The following is a 14,533-nucleotide window of genomic DNA, read 5'->3' on the forward strand; positions in this document are numbered from 1 at the left end:
ACTCTAGCCACTAGGCCATATCCCCAGCCCAAACCCAGCAAGTTTCTGCTTAGAAGGCTTGTAGCCTGTTCTTCCCTCTTCCTGCTGGACTCCCCAAGTCTGCAGTTCTCTTGGACCATTTGGTGAAGAGATCCCTCCCCCTTGAAGAAGCAGGTAAAAAGGCATGCTCGCTGGCCCACCTTACATATTTCCTTCAAAGAACTCCTCTCTCTCACTCTCTCTCTCTCTCTCTCTCTCTCTCTCTCTCTCTCTCTCTCTCTCTCTTCTCTCTCTCTCTCTTTCTCTCTCTCGTGCCTTCACCTCCAGAAAGTCAGTGGGATTCCTGGAGCACCTCTCTTTAGAATTTAGGTCTGTCAGTCATTGATTTCAGCTTTGAAGCTTTAGCCAACACCTAAGACAACAGATGAGTTCCAGTCCACATCTGGTTAGGTTAGCTTTTACTACTGCCTCAAATCCTTTCTTCTTCTTCAGACATGTCTTTAGGCTTACATTCCTTCCCACCCTGCCACGTTGTAAATAGGAGGACAAAAGGGAGTCTGATTGGAACTTCATCTTCAAATAAAGCTAAAAACCATCAAAATATATTTTATCTATTTTTATAAAAAGGATGTGTGATTATGCAGTCTAAAGAAAACAGTGTTTTTGGCATTGACTGTTTGATAATATTATCTGATGCACAGTATGTCTTCCTACATTTCACATTCAAAAACAAAAAGATAAGGAAAAATATTTGTGCAAAAACAGTCAAGAATTTCATCAGTTTCCTGAGGGCCTTTCTTCCACCTTTGATATTCAAATCATCTTCTTTGGAAGAGTCTTCCACGCCTTGTGGTGTCAATTCTCACCTTCCCTGTTGACTGCTCTAATTTTGCCACATCTTTCTTTGTTAATGAGTTTGCCTAGGAAGCAGCTCTCCAACATCACTGCCCATTTCAAAAGAGTGTCTTTGATTTGCATCCTATATTTGCATATTTACAACACTGGAAAATCAGCAGGGAGGAAGGAGTGGGTAGTGAGGAATTAGGGTAGAGTTTAATTTGCATAGGGAAGTATTTATAAAAGAGATATGGCAAGGTTTTTAGCAAACATTTTAACAACTTTTGCTTTCCTGAGCAAGGTTATAATTTAGAGGCTTAGTGAATATTGGAATAACCAGGAGGCTCTGCTAGCCAACACTCCTAAAACAAAAGACAAATTAACAAGAGAAAAACATGTAAAAAGTTTTTATACATCATTTTATATAGAAATGAAGACCCAAAGACTCAGGGAAAATGGTCTATTTTTATGGCTAGGTTTGATGAAGATTGAATGGCTGTGTAGAAATGTGATTGGACAGAGGATCTGCCCTAATTGGGGAAACTTAGCAAAAGGTCAGTTTGTTCAGATTCTCCTTAGTGTCGGTGTGGCAGCTTTCTTGCCTCCCATTGGGCTGAATTGTGGATTAGGGGTCTTATGACCTACTAGTAGATGAGATTATGTCAGGAAATTTCTTTAAAGCCAGCTCTCACAAAGGAAGGTGGGGAAAGGAGGACGTGTAGGCTTATTGATGGTTTGGGGTGAAGCCAATCCTAAAGGATTCATGTTAGGGAAAAGGAGTACTAGTGTCTATGGCCGGCCTTAGAGAAGAGGGTGAGAAGGAAGAGAAATCCTGTTTCAGAGACCTTTTCCTTTGGTTCAATGTGTCCAGCATGGTAGGTGTCACACCTTGGGGTATCATTTTCTGAGCTGCACTACTTTGCAACATTAAAGTACAAGCCAGGACTTCACACCCTATTTTGGGGAAGAGCATCCTTTAGCCAAACACTTCAGGAAGTGACCTTTTCCTCAAACAACTGCTTTGCACCCAGTATTTCAGCCTTGTCTGCCCTCTGTGAGGATCTGCTCACGTTGCTGAGTCCTTGTGGTTCAAGCAGTACATTCCACCTCATGACATGATTTAAGGTCATGGCCCACTCTCCGTGACACAAAGAAACGATGGAAGCAATGACCAGGCCAGTCCTTTTCATAAGGCCATCCTGAATTCTGAAGAAAAGCAATGGGATATGAGTGGAAGAGCACAGGAGGCCATGCCAGAAATGGTCCACAGGCTTCTTGTGTTCGCATCCCTGAAAAATCCCATCCTGTGAGCAGAGGCTAGATGTAGTGACTGCCAGCAGACAGTACAGAATAATGGATGTGGGTGGGTCAGCTAGTTTTTTGCTCTAACGAATACCCAAGAAAAACAATTTATAGAAGGAAATATCATTTTAGCTTAGGGTTTCAGAGGTTTTAGCTGTGGCTCAAGTGGTAGAATGCTAGGTAGCCTTCAGCAAAGAAGCTAAGGGACAGCCTCCAGGCCCTGAGTTAAAGCCCCATTATTGGCTAGGCTGGCTTTGAACTGTGTTCTCTAGCTGCCCCTGTCGGGCTCAGTCGCCTCTCCCTGCGTGGGGATCAAGGCTCAGCTAAGTTTCTTGCCACCCCCTTTTCTCATCCTTTCTCCTGGACACCCAGCCGGCAGATAGCCAGGATGGGACGGAGGGGTCAGGGCCGACCTCACGCACGCGAGGCCTAACGAGAAAGCGCGCCCACCTCCTTACCGGTAAATAAAGTCAGGCGGACGCGAGTCTCGGAGGAGGCTTCCAGAGCCAACTGATTTATTAAGGCAGGGGTAAAGGGAGATGATGGCGAGAGAGGGCGATCGGGGCCAGGACGCTGATAGGCTGAAAGCTGTCACATGATCCTCTTGAGCTAACGTCACTCGAAAGCGCCGAGCCAGGGCGAGACTGGGAGGCGCCAGGGCTGGCGAGAGAGTTGGGGGCTGGGTGCAAAGCCGGTTCTTCTGGTTCCGGACCCAGAGAACCCTAGCCTGCTTCCACATTCCCCTAGGGCTTGGGGGAAGGGCGTCAAGCCCCCCGTCAAGTCTAAAGGCTGGATCCCAACAGCCCCGAGTAGCCAAGATTACAGGCATGGAACACTAGCATGTGACTCACATGTACTCATACACAAACCATAGCAAGAATGCCATTTCTTAGAGATTAAGCTATAAATGATTGTGGCTTCTACCATGGGCATTCTTGTTCTCCCTGGGATCCTACCCAAATCCAGTGAGTCGTGCTTTCATCCATCTGTCTATCTATCTATCTATCTATCTATCTATCTATCTATCTATCTATCTATCTATCTATCTATCTATCTACTGGATGTAATTTTGTGTTAAATTATGTAGCAATAGATAGCATGGGAGGGTATTATGTAAGTTATTTCCTTGATTTATAAGGACAGCTGAGAGAAAACCACCAGAATCTCCAATCTTGATGACCAAAGAAGATACCTGGCTCTGAATATGTTTTCTAATAACATATTCAGGCTTCTAAAAATGGGCTTCTCATGGTCCAGTACCAAGTGAGTAATAGCAGCGCCAGATTGAGGCACGTGCATGTCACCAAAATGGTTCTATTGCCCCTGTTCATGCCTCCCACTGTATACAACAACGGCCACTGTCCCTAACAACCAAGAGCTCCTTAAGAGCAAGGATCATGTTTTATGTTTTTGTTGGGGTTTTTTTGCCAGTCCTGGGACTTGAACTCAGGGCCTGAGCTCTGTCCCTAAGCTTCTTTTTGCTCAAGGCTAGCACTCTGCCACTTGATCCACAGCACCACTTCCAGCCTTTTCTGTGTATGTGGTACTGAGGAATTGAACCCAGTGCTTCCTGCATGCTAGGCAAGCACTCTACCACTAAGCCACATTTCCAGTCCTGTGTTTTATCTTTTGTACCCACTTTGCCAGACGTCAGCACATGGAGCAGGTGTGCAACTAAATTAAGCACCTTAATGTCATGTAATTTTTGGCCAGGATGTATGCTGTCCTAGTCTGCACCTAGGTGACTAAACTCGTACGTCTATCGTGTTCCAACTTTACTTTTCTTAAAAACCCAGTAGTTTATCTCCATTGTACCTAATTCCCATAAGCTACCACTCCTACTCATCCCTTGGAAAGAGAAAAGCCTCTGCAGATAGAGATCTATGACCAAACAGCCACATATCCTTTACAGCAGTCTTTGGTACTTCCAAGACTCATATCAGCACTAGGCATAAGCTATGGAGCCAGTTTTAAGTCACATATTGAAAAGCATTTGTAATAAAGTATGAACAATTGAATGGGGAGCATGGTGGTAACTGGGGAAGATTGGAAGATGCAGGAGGAAAATCTGAGATTGTTCAAATCTGGAGACCATAAAAAGTGTTTGCAGTCATGAGTTGATATCTTGGAGGGGATCCGAGGGTAAACAAAACTAGTCTCGGAAGTCTGGAGAGTGTAACGGTTCACCCTGCTTTGATGAAGGTGTTGAAGTCTTTCCAGCTGAGACAGACAAGGGCCTTCACAGACAGCCTAGGTTCCAGAGTTAGACTTCCCAGGGACCGACAGCTGCAGGCAGCCACCGCTGAGGCTGAAGAAACCCAGTTGGAAATAAGAGTTTGGAGTAAGGATCAGACTTTGAAACCTAGGACCAAAGTGTTATCCCCAAATCAGAAGATGATTAGGTCCCATGGAATCAACAAACTGAACACTATTTTATTAGTGTTAAGTGACAAGTATTGGACTATGAAGCAGATATTCCACTAAACACACCAGACAAGAGACATTTAGATATGATATATGAAACAGGGTGATATCTACTCCAAGATCTGCAGGTCAGGCACATAGAATTTGCTACTATAATAAATTCAGTGGCTTGAGTATATTCACAATACTGTGTAATCATCACAATTATCCAGTTCTAAAACTTTAAAAACGTCCCCCAACCACTGTACTTATTGACAATAATTTCATATTCTTTCCCCATCCGCCCCATCACAGACCCTGACAACCTCTAATTTACATTGTTTACACGAATTTGCCTAGTCTTACCATTTCATATGTGTGGAAACATAAAATATTTGTCTTCTTTTTCTTAGAACAGTATTTTCAAAGCTAGGATGTATTGTGGAATGTACTAGAACTCCATGCCCTTAATGACTGAAAAATATTCCATTACAAATATGCCATGTTTTGCTTGTCCATTTGTCTTTTGATGAAAATTTTTTTAAATGTTCCCTGTGAAATGATACAAAATAATTGTTTATTTTCTTCACTTAAGTAACCTTATGGACAAAGATTGGATATTGAGAACAATGCAAGAGGTGAAAACCAAGCAAGCCTTTTCTAATGAAGATCAAATCGAGAGTAATCCCAGCACTTAAGCAGCTGAGGCAGGAGGATTCCAAGTTCAAGGCTGACCTGGCGTACACAGTGACGCTCTCAAAAACACAGAAACAAACAAAAACACAAGATTAAATTCATTTCTGTTTATACTTAAATTGCAACAAACAAGAGAATCCTAAGTCCTAAATAGTTGAAAGCACATAGCACAATGCCTGGAATATAGTAGGAACTGAAAAATTAGTAACTTTTATGACAATATAGGTTAGTCAGATTCCTGTTTACTGTAACAAATACCTGAGGAAATTAACTTATAAAAGCAAAAGGTTTGGGCTGGGGCCATAGTTCAGCAGTAAAGCAGTTGCCTAACATACATGAGATCCTGGGATCGCTCAGGACGGGCAAAAACAAAGCAACGCTTTACTTGGCTTCCAATTCAGAAATCTTCAGTCCATGGTTGGTTGGCCCATTGCTTTTGGTCCTATGGTAACCAGAACATCATGGTGGGAGTTGGTCAGAAAAATTCCTCCTCTCATGTTGGCTAGGAAGTAAATGTGGGAGGGCCAGGGTCTCCTTTGAGGGCACACTCCTAGTGACTAACTTCTTTCTATTAGGCCCTATCTGCTGAAGGTTCTACCACCTCCCAACAACACCATGGTCTGGGAATGAAGTCTTCAAAATGTGGGTGTTTGAAGGATGGTGAAGATCCAAATTGTAGTATAATCATTTCCAGAAATAAATGTTTTTAACGTTGCATATAACCGCAGACTATTTTGGGTACAATATTATCTCATATCCTTGAAGTTCAGTCATTTTACAGCCAACCTACCAGCATTTAAAGAACATCTACCATGACAGGCATTACTGTGGAAATACGGATATGAGACTTTAGGGATTATCTAAATCTTCCCATCCTTTTACAAGGGGGAAAACAGAGGCATAGAATTTAAGAGACCTGTGGTCATTTTATCTTTAAGTAGTAAACTTGGTTCCTTTCTCTACTACCTATCTTCAACCAGCAACATGTGATAAATGCTTGATTAGATGATTTCTTCACCAAGAGGCTAACTGTGATTATTGTAGTGAAATATGTTGATAACCATGTCTATAGACAACTATAACCATCTCTTCACAAAGTAGGGTTCTCCTCCCCTTGAGTATGGGCTGAATTCAGTGACATTTAGAATGCACAGTGAAGGGGTAGAAGTGACAAGTGTGCAACAAAAGAGTAGGTGATGAAAGGTCTTGTAGCTGCTCCTTGCTACCTCGCTCTCCCTATTACTTGCTCTGGTGGAAGTCATCTGCCTTCTGTGAGACCCTTTGAGCAGTCTCTGGTGGTGACCACATGCAAGGAACTGAGGCTACGGGCCAAGAGTCTGGCAAGCAAATCATCTCAGATGGGGGCCCTCCCGTTCCACCCACACCTCAGATACTTAGAGCTCTGTGTAACTGCTGGACCACATCTCATGAAAAGCCAGAAGTCCTTCCCCTCACACAATGTGTGAAGTAGTAGTGCTGTTTTAAGCTGCTAACTATGGGGAGCTAATTTGTTACACAGCAACAGAAAATTATATACTTTCTTATCACATTGTTTTTGTCCCTACCTATTCAATACTATGGTTTATGTTACCGGGCTCAAGAGAGGGGATTCCCCGTCCCTCCAAGAGTCCACCACTCAGAGACAGTCTCAAGCAAAAAGATGGATTTATTGGGGAAACAAAAAGCGAACCGACTGGCCAGGGACGCAGCACAGACTCGGAAGCTGAAACTGTGACCCCTAATGGTCTTCGAGCTGGGGTTTATAAAGGTAAAAGCATAGCACAGATGTAGGGGGTTGATGCAGGGGGTAGAGCAAACAACAAACAAGCAAGCCATTTACAGAAGCTATAATTCACATACTCTAAAACTTGCAAATTTAAAATAACCATGATAAAACCCTCATAACATTAAATTTGCCATTTCACTGCTTCTAAGTGTACAGTTTGGTGGTGTGAAGTGCATTCACAATGTTCTGAAGTCCCTGTCACTATGCAGGTCCAAAACTTTGTCAATGGTCCACGTAGCCGCCCTATAGCTATGATTTGATTTTGTTTCTCAAATCCGGAAAAATTATGGAGTAATAAAGAACTACTTTACAATAAAAAACCCTTAAAACTAAATCAATTTACAAAGAAATAACAATACTTCTAATGACAATATATGAATTGTTGCTTCAAAGAAAAAAAATGTAAAAAGATTATTCTGTTATGACCAGAACAAAATCTCAGACAATGGCTTTTAAACATTTACTCCTTAAACTTGTGAAATTCACTCAGTGCAGAACATCCTCAATACATGCAACAAGGCTCTAGAATCGGGGACAGGTGTTGGGAGTGTGACAGGGAGTGTGTGACAGACTGAAGGGGGACTTCCAGTCTTTGAATATTAATGCTATTTTAGGCCTGGGACGAGGAGGATGCAGAGTGAATAATTAGGCTCAGTGGTTCATACTCTGCCACAGGCTTGAGAGGGAGAAGTGACATTTTGACTAGCAATTTGCCAGCACAAAAGTTGAATAAAGATGAGTAAAGGATATCATTAGTTCCAGCACTATTTCCTTGCAATGGTCCTATTTTAATATAATACCAGGAAATACTGCTATTGAGTGGAAAGATGGCTACACGAAAAGGACCTCTATCCTATTACTTTGTGGTTTTAATTTCTAGTATCTACTAAAGAATAGAAATGGCATGGTATGTAGATTATGCCCTCATGCAGCTGCTTGAGAACAGAACAGCAGTGGAGAAAGACATCCATTTCCTTCCCATTCAGTCCATTGAATTAGCCTACTTCGTAGCATGAGATTTCCTCATTTACTTGCTCATTCATTTATTTCGAATACGGTTTTGAGTGTATTGTATGTCACAGGGACTGTCACAGGCCTTGGTTGATGAACAAGCAGTGGTGCTAACCAAGAGCAGAGTTTTGTACCTCTACTTAGTTTGTCACTCTTTGTGGCTAATATGAACTGATCCCCATTAGCAGAAGGTCATTGAGCCCAAAGGGTTGCAGGTCAAACTGTACATCCTCTTTCCTCAAGCCCAGAATCCCAATATAAGCAACAAGACAGAGAATAAGAGAAATGTGAGTGGCTTTCCTCTGCCACATTGGCCATTTTCTTCTTCAAACTGTCACTTCCATTATTTCTGGACAAACTGTTCCTTTCCTGCTCAGAAATAGCAATAAAGCTCATAAAGTAACAAACAATACAGGCAAAACTGTTGGTGAACTCCAGGCAACTTTGAAGGACTCTTCCAGAACAGATTTTTACAGACCCACTTATTCCCCGCCAATTCCTCCTCGTGTACCCCAGGGACATGACCACAGAGTGACTCAGCCGCCTTTTCTAGATAGTTCTGAGGGCTATTCCGTAGCTCAAGGTACTCACAATGGACAGGAAAGTAGTCTTCTCAGGCCTAGGACACTGGACTCCAAAGGTATGGCAAGAAATAGTCAGTGGGGAGCTGGGGATGCCAGGAAGTGTAAAGAGAATGAGGAACGGCGGGGGCAAGTGTAGGATAAAAACACTTTTCTTTATTGTAGGAACCAAAACCAAGGTGTAGACACATTTCCATGCTGACCTTAATGACATGGGCTCTGCAGTGCCATGATGAGCTGAGCCTGGAGGGAGCCCAGGGGGTCACTGACTTGGCATGGCTGAACATGATCTCTCACAGACGGGAAGAGCCCCTGGTCCACAGCGCCACGAACAACTGTCTGCTCCCTCGTTTGTTACAAGAAGTGTGAGTCATTCCAATAAAACTGCTTAATGGTGGTGGGAAATCTAAAGAGTAACTTGTGAGGCAAAAAGAGCCAGCTGTTCCAGCCTCCAGGACTCAATGGGAACTTTCTACGTCAAGTCAAGTTCCCAGCTGTCCCACAGCGTAGGAAACAGCAATGAATCCGGCCGCCTTAGCCACCAGACGCAAACTTCAGCCAACAGCAGAGCCTTCCAGGTGTTTTTTTTTCCCCAGTCCTGGGCCTTGGACTCAGGGCCTGAGCACTGTCCCTGGCTTCTTTTTGCTCAAGGCTAGCACTCTGCCACTTGAGCCACAGCGCCACTTCTGGTCATTTTCTGTATATGTAGGTGCTCAGGAATTGAACCCAGGGCTTCATGTATGGGAGGCAAACACTCTTGCCACTAGGCCATATTCCCAGCCCTCCTTCCAGGTTTTATTGGCTTCTGAAATGCACTAGTAGTTGAGCCCAGACTCCTTGGTGTGGTTTGCGAGCTAGAAAAGGACCAGGTGAACCCAGGGAGGAGAATAAAGATGAGAAGCCACAAGAGTGAAGGCCTGAAGCCCAGCTTTAAACAGATAAAGATGTTACAACTCCCCCCAAATCTAACCTCAGCTACATCCAAGGGCCCCACACACCAGTATCCTTGGGGTCACAGCGGGGGTCCTGTGGAGGGAAGTATGCGGGCACTGAGTGTTTCTGGTAGTACTGCAGGCGGGAAAGAAGCTTCTTCACGATGTCGGGTTTCTCTGTGGACAGGTCATGTTTTTCTTCTGGGTCCCGATCAATATCAAAAAGCCAGAGGGTCTTGCTTGGCGGATCCAATGAAGGTATCTCAGAATTATGAGACTGAGATGGTGGGGGGAACCAGTAACCACAGCCTGGCAAAGAAACAGAAGTGTTAACTGTGGGAGACAAACATTAGAGCAGGTTCTAATTTCAGGGTGAGTCTGGGGACAAGGCTGTGCTGGTTTGTGGATGTGGACATGTAAAAATGATCCATCTCTAGACCCGTCACAGACTCTGACATTCAGTGCTTTACAAAGATGTTCTGGTGGGAAAGCCTATTTGGGCCATGACAACAATGGAAACGGTATCATCAGGAACAGGAAGTCTTATGGGTAGGACAAGAAATCCCGGAATAGAGAGTTTTCTTCTAATGACACATACCTGGTCATAAATCATAAAATGTTTGAAGTGCTAGTTACCATTTCAGGTGTCTGGGCAACATGATAGGAAGGTAAAACTTAAGAGCCAGGTAGGAGGCAGGAATGGTGAGGAAAAGAAGGATAAGGTCTTCTCTTTCCATTTAAGAAGCAGGCAAGAGAATAAAATCCCAAGAGTACAGACTGGAGCTAGCACCCAGAGGACACAGCCCTTCCCTGGCCCTGTAAGAAGAGATGCTGGCTAAGCTAAGTCTTCTACCTGGCGAGCCTGTGAGGAGTTTCCAGTTTCTGTGTCTAATTGCAGCATGGACAGATGTATTAAAGGCTGAATATTCCAGAAGAGAGGTATTATCCTTTGCTGGAGCCAGGCTGTTGCCAGGACCTGCGAAGGAAAAGTTTGAAAGAGTTAGATTGCTATTATTGGACTGTGCCATTACAAATCAGCATTTTATATCATTCTTGCAGAACAGTAGCTTCTATTCAACATTGGCATGCAAATGTGTCCTGCCACAGAAATGAATCTTTTATTAAATATAAACAGAAAGCTATAGTTACACTAAATGTCAGTCATAAACCACCACAAATATAAAGGAAATCCCAAAGAGATTAGAATACTAATTCATCCCTAAAATTGCTGTGTTCTGCCAATGTACAGATGGCTATATGCAGAACAGTGTTCTGTTACAGCAGTGTCTTGTGTTTGTGGTTTCTGTGAGGGTGGGTGATTTTTTTTCTTCTTAAATGTGTAAATTAAATGTGTTCTGTGTATAGTTATATCTATGTAAGAGTATAAAAATTACAAAATGCTCATTTTATTTTATTTTATTATTTTGAGGTATTGGGGATTGAAATCACATGTTGGAGCTTTTGAGGCAGGTACTATACCACTTAGACCTTGCCGCCAACCTCTAAAGTGTTTATTTTAATATTCCATCTCAAGCTATAGTGTTTAAACATGCTATGAAAAAAGTACATATGTTTATTTTAAAGTACACTTGGGAAATCTGAGAGTATGTGAACACTTAGTTGACTGTTTAGACAGAATAAGGATACATTTTAAATTGCTCATGTATGTGGGTATATATGTGTGTGGTACTGGGGTTTGAACTCAGAGCTTTACGCTTTCTAAGTATGTGTTCTTCCATTTGTTGCCAAACCTTCAGCCAAAAGGATAAATTCTGTATATAATTTATTGATTGGAAACATGGATTATATTAATTAATTATTGTGAGGTTTTACTGCTATGAGTTATTAAATTGTTAGAAAACTCAGTAATACCTTCTCCTTCTTGAGTATGGTACCCATCAAGAGGCAGAGGCCAGAAAAACTGATATAAAAACCTTGCTTTGTTACTGATCAACTCATGTGGAGAGATTCAGATTGATAGTGATAACTGATAATTACTACCAATGGATAATAATTGGGTCTTCTTTTTTTTCTTTTTTTTTTGCCAGTCCTGGGCCTTGGACTCAGGGCCTGAGCACTGTCCCTGACTTCTCTCTGCTCAAGGCTAGCACTCTGTCACTTGAGCCACAGCGCCACTTCTGGCCGTTTTCTATATATGTGGTGCTGGGGAATTGAACCCAGGGCTTCATGTATACGAGGCAAGCACTCTTGCCACTAGGCCATATTCCCAGCCCCCTCTGTTAACTTTTCAAAGATAGTCTTGGCAGTCATTTAGAGAGTTGCTGAACTACCAGCCCAGTAACAAATGGCCACAGTCTGTATGTAGTCTGTATAAGCACAGACTCTTGCATGGTGGCAAACCCAAGCTAGAACGTTCTTTTTATAGATTTTGAGAAGCTGGGTATAGAGGTGTGCACCTGTAGTCCCAGCTGCTGGGAAGGCTAAGGCAGGTGTTTGCTTGAGCCTCAGAAGTTCAAGATCAGCCTGGGAAATAGACTGTTTCAGAAGATATGGAGAGTGCCCATATGTCTGCCAAAGTAGGATTTCAGTGCTTGCTAGGGTTTTTAATGTAGGGCAGAGCTCCATGCAAAAAGCACAGTCAGGGTGAAACAGACGGTGGTGGCCAGTCTTGGGAAGTAACCCTGAGGAGACATGTGGAGAGCAATCCAATAAACAGCGGCAGCTTCAGACTTAAAAATCACACACCAACAGGAAAACATTTTTGACCTCTTGCTCTCTGCTTGTGGATATTTTGACTCCAACAACATAAGTGAGGATGTCTATGATAGGAAGCAAGCTCTTAAAACACAGGTGGTGGTAGGACTGTGAACCCTTCTATCTTACCCCTTACAAGTTTGTATAAAGGCCATGCTTCCATACCAAAGAATGTCAAATAAAACAAACACGTTTTGTGAACATAAGCAAAAGAAGGAAGCAGCTATCTCAGCCTTACTTATATTTATATACATCTTTTCCTTAAAACAAACAGGATCAGAAAATACCCAAACAATAAATAAGCTTAAGACTAAACAATGAAAGACACTATTATCTCAACTTCATTTCTTTTGAATTTGAGAATTTTAGAAAGTAACCGAGAATAATATAATACCTTGTAAGTCGTCATCTACAATAAACAGGGGTTGTATTTTTCCATATTTGCATTTATTTGAATAAAAGAAATGGGATGACAGAGTCCCCTTTTTCTCCCTACTTGATTCAGTCCTTGTATCCACTTCCCATCAGCTGCCAGCTTCATCATGCCGGTGCACCCTCAGCTATTTGAAAACGCAGGGGCACGTGTGCATGAAAAGGAATGTCTCTAGCACTGCGTTATAACTTTCAGAAGGGATATTATGTGTTGTGTTCTGCAATACGTATGCATATTCTGCAGCCTGCCTTGTCATTTGCTGTTGTGTTTGCATATATATTCCTTTTAACTATTCAGTAGCACTCTATAAAAAGGACACATATATTATTTATCTATTTCCCCAGTGATGGGGATTCAGGAATTCATTATTGTTATTTGCTATTATTAACTCTCCTGCAGTGAATACCATTGTCTCTGTGCATGCAGGTGGGATTTCTCTGGGGTGTGAGAGTAGAAGTAGAACTGTCCAGTTGAAAGGTACATACATTTCCAACCTTACAGCACATACCAATTGGCCCTCCTATTGGTAGTGTCCCCATTTCTTTACATCCTATACCTATTATTTTCAGACTTAAAAACGGTCATCGAGCTACAGTTTTTAGACAGAAGCTTAATCATGTTTTGAAATTCAAACAACAAGAACCATCTTTTTGTCTGTCATTTCAGGGGATGCTTTAAGCCACTTGAAAATTTCACCCATGAAGAAAAATGCACATATCACAAGTATGTACTTTGATGAATAGTGATTATTCCCTATAAAGAAAAGCTCGATCAGGAAACAGAAAATTGTTAGGACTTCAGGACTCTGGGCAGGGCCCACAGGTATTCCCTTCTCTCCTGAAAGATTCTGCTAGCCCAACTTGGAACAACAGAGATACTTCTGCCAGCTTCTGATCTATGCAGTATGTTATTAGTATGTTATTCTGACGCTGGCTCCTTTTTTTTTTTTTTGGCCAGTCCTGGGCCTTGGACTCAGGGCCTGAGCACTGTCCCTGGCTTCTTCCCGCTCAAGGCTAGCACTCTGCCACTTGAGCCACAGCGCCGCTTCTGGCCGTTTTCTGTATATGTGGTGCTGGGGAATCGAACCTAGGGCCTCGTGTATCCGAGGCAGGCACTCTTGCCACTAGGCTATATCCCCAGCCCCAGCTGGCTCCTTTTGAACACACAATGCTTATGAGATTCATCTACAGTGCTGGGATTCAGCCTATTTCTAGAACTTCATTTTCATCCCTGGGTAGTATTCTATTGATGAAAATTATATACCCTATTTCATTTAGATTTAAAATCCTGGCATTTTTTTTTTGTCCATACAGTGGGGCAGGACTCAAGATCTGTTTTCTAATATGCTTTAAACTGACCAACACTATTGATTGTAAAAACCATCCCTTTACCCCTCACCTGTGGTGATACCAGTGCCAAATAGCTATTTCCCTAATACGTCAGTCTTGACATCACTGCTGTCCAGCAGAACCTTCTGTGATGATGGAAATGTTCAGTAGCTTGTTGGCCAATGTTGTAGCACCAGCGAAACATGACCTTTGAGCATCTCAAGTGTGGCTGGTGTAGCTGAGGCACTAAAGTTTTGATTCAATTTCCATTTGGTTTTAATTGTCATGTGTGCGTGGCGACTACTAACATTTGCTGGCATACCCCAGGAGCTAACATCTTATCCTTATGGGCTATTGCCTACCCCTGTGCTGATATCAAGCTGTCTTGTTTACTGAACTGCTGGAGTATGCTCCCTAAGTTTGCTGTTATTTGAGATTGATATGATCATCTTTGGAGTTTTGCATTTTCAATATAAATTTTAGAAACAGCTTGTCAAGTTTCACAGAATATTTAATGAGTATGGTAGATC

The 14,533-nt window shown here is 42.5% G+C and overlaps 1 protein-coding gene and 2 long non-coding RNA genes across 3 annotated transcripts in view; 2 read left to right on the forward strand and 1 right to left on the reverse strand.

Annotated features, from left to right (window-relative positions):
• The first annotated feature begins 5,118 nt into the window (after positions 1-5,118).
• LOC125339845 overlaps positions 5,119-14,533 on the forward strand; it is a 19,529-nt gene continuing 10,114 nt past the window's right edge. The window contains exon 1 of the long non-coding RNA XR_007208641.1: positions 5,119-5,202. This is a non-coding gene — a long non-coding RNA (uncharacterized LOC125339845). The remainder of the gene's footprint in view (positions 5,203-14,533) is intronic.
• LOC125339843 lies at positions 9,033-9,534 on the forward strand. The gene is made up of 2 exons (XR_007208639.1): positions 9,033-9,173; positions 9,388-9,534. It is a non-coding gene; the product is annotated as an uncharacterized LOC125339843 (long non-coding RNA).
• Positions 9,368-14,533, reverse strand: part of Arsb (arylsulfatase B) — a 140,198-nt gene continuing 135,032 nt past the window's right edge. The window contains exons 7-8 of the mRNA XM_048331132.1: positions 10,381-10,503; positions 9,368-9,836 (exon numbers count right to left, since the gene is read on the reverse strand). Of these exons, the coding sequence (XP_048187089.1) occupies positions 9,571-9,836; positions 10,381-10,503 (389 nt within the window). The 3' untranslated portion in view covers positions 9,368-9,570. The remainder of the gene's footprint in view (positions 9,837-10,380; positions 10,504-14,533) is intronic.

This window comes from Perognathus longimembris, chromosome 22, assembly GCF_023159225.1.
Source record: "Perognathus longimembris pacificus isolate PPM17 chromosome 22, ASM2315922v1, whole genome shotgun sequence".
Classification (NCBI taxonomy): domain Eukaryota; kingdom Metazoa; phylum Chordata; class Mammalia; order Rodentia; family Heteromyidae; genus Perognathus; species Perognathus longimembris.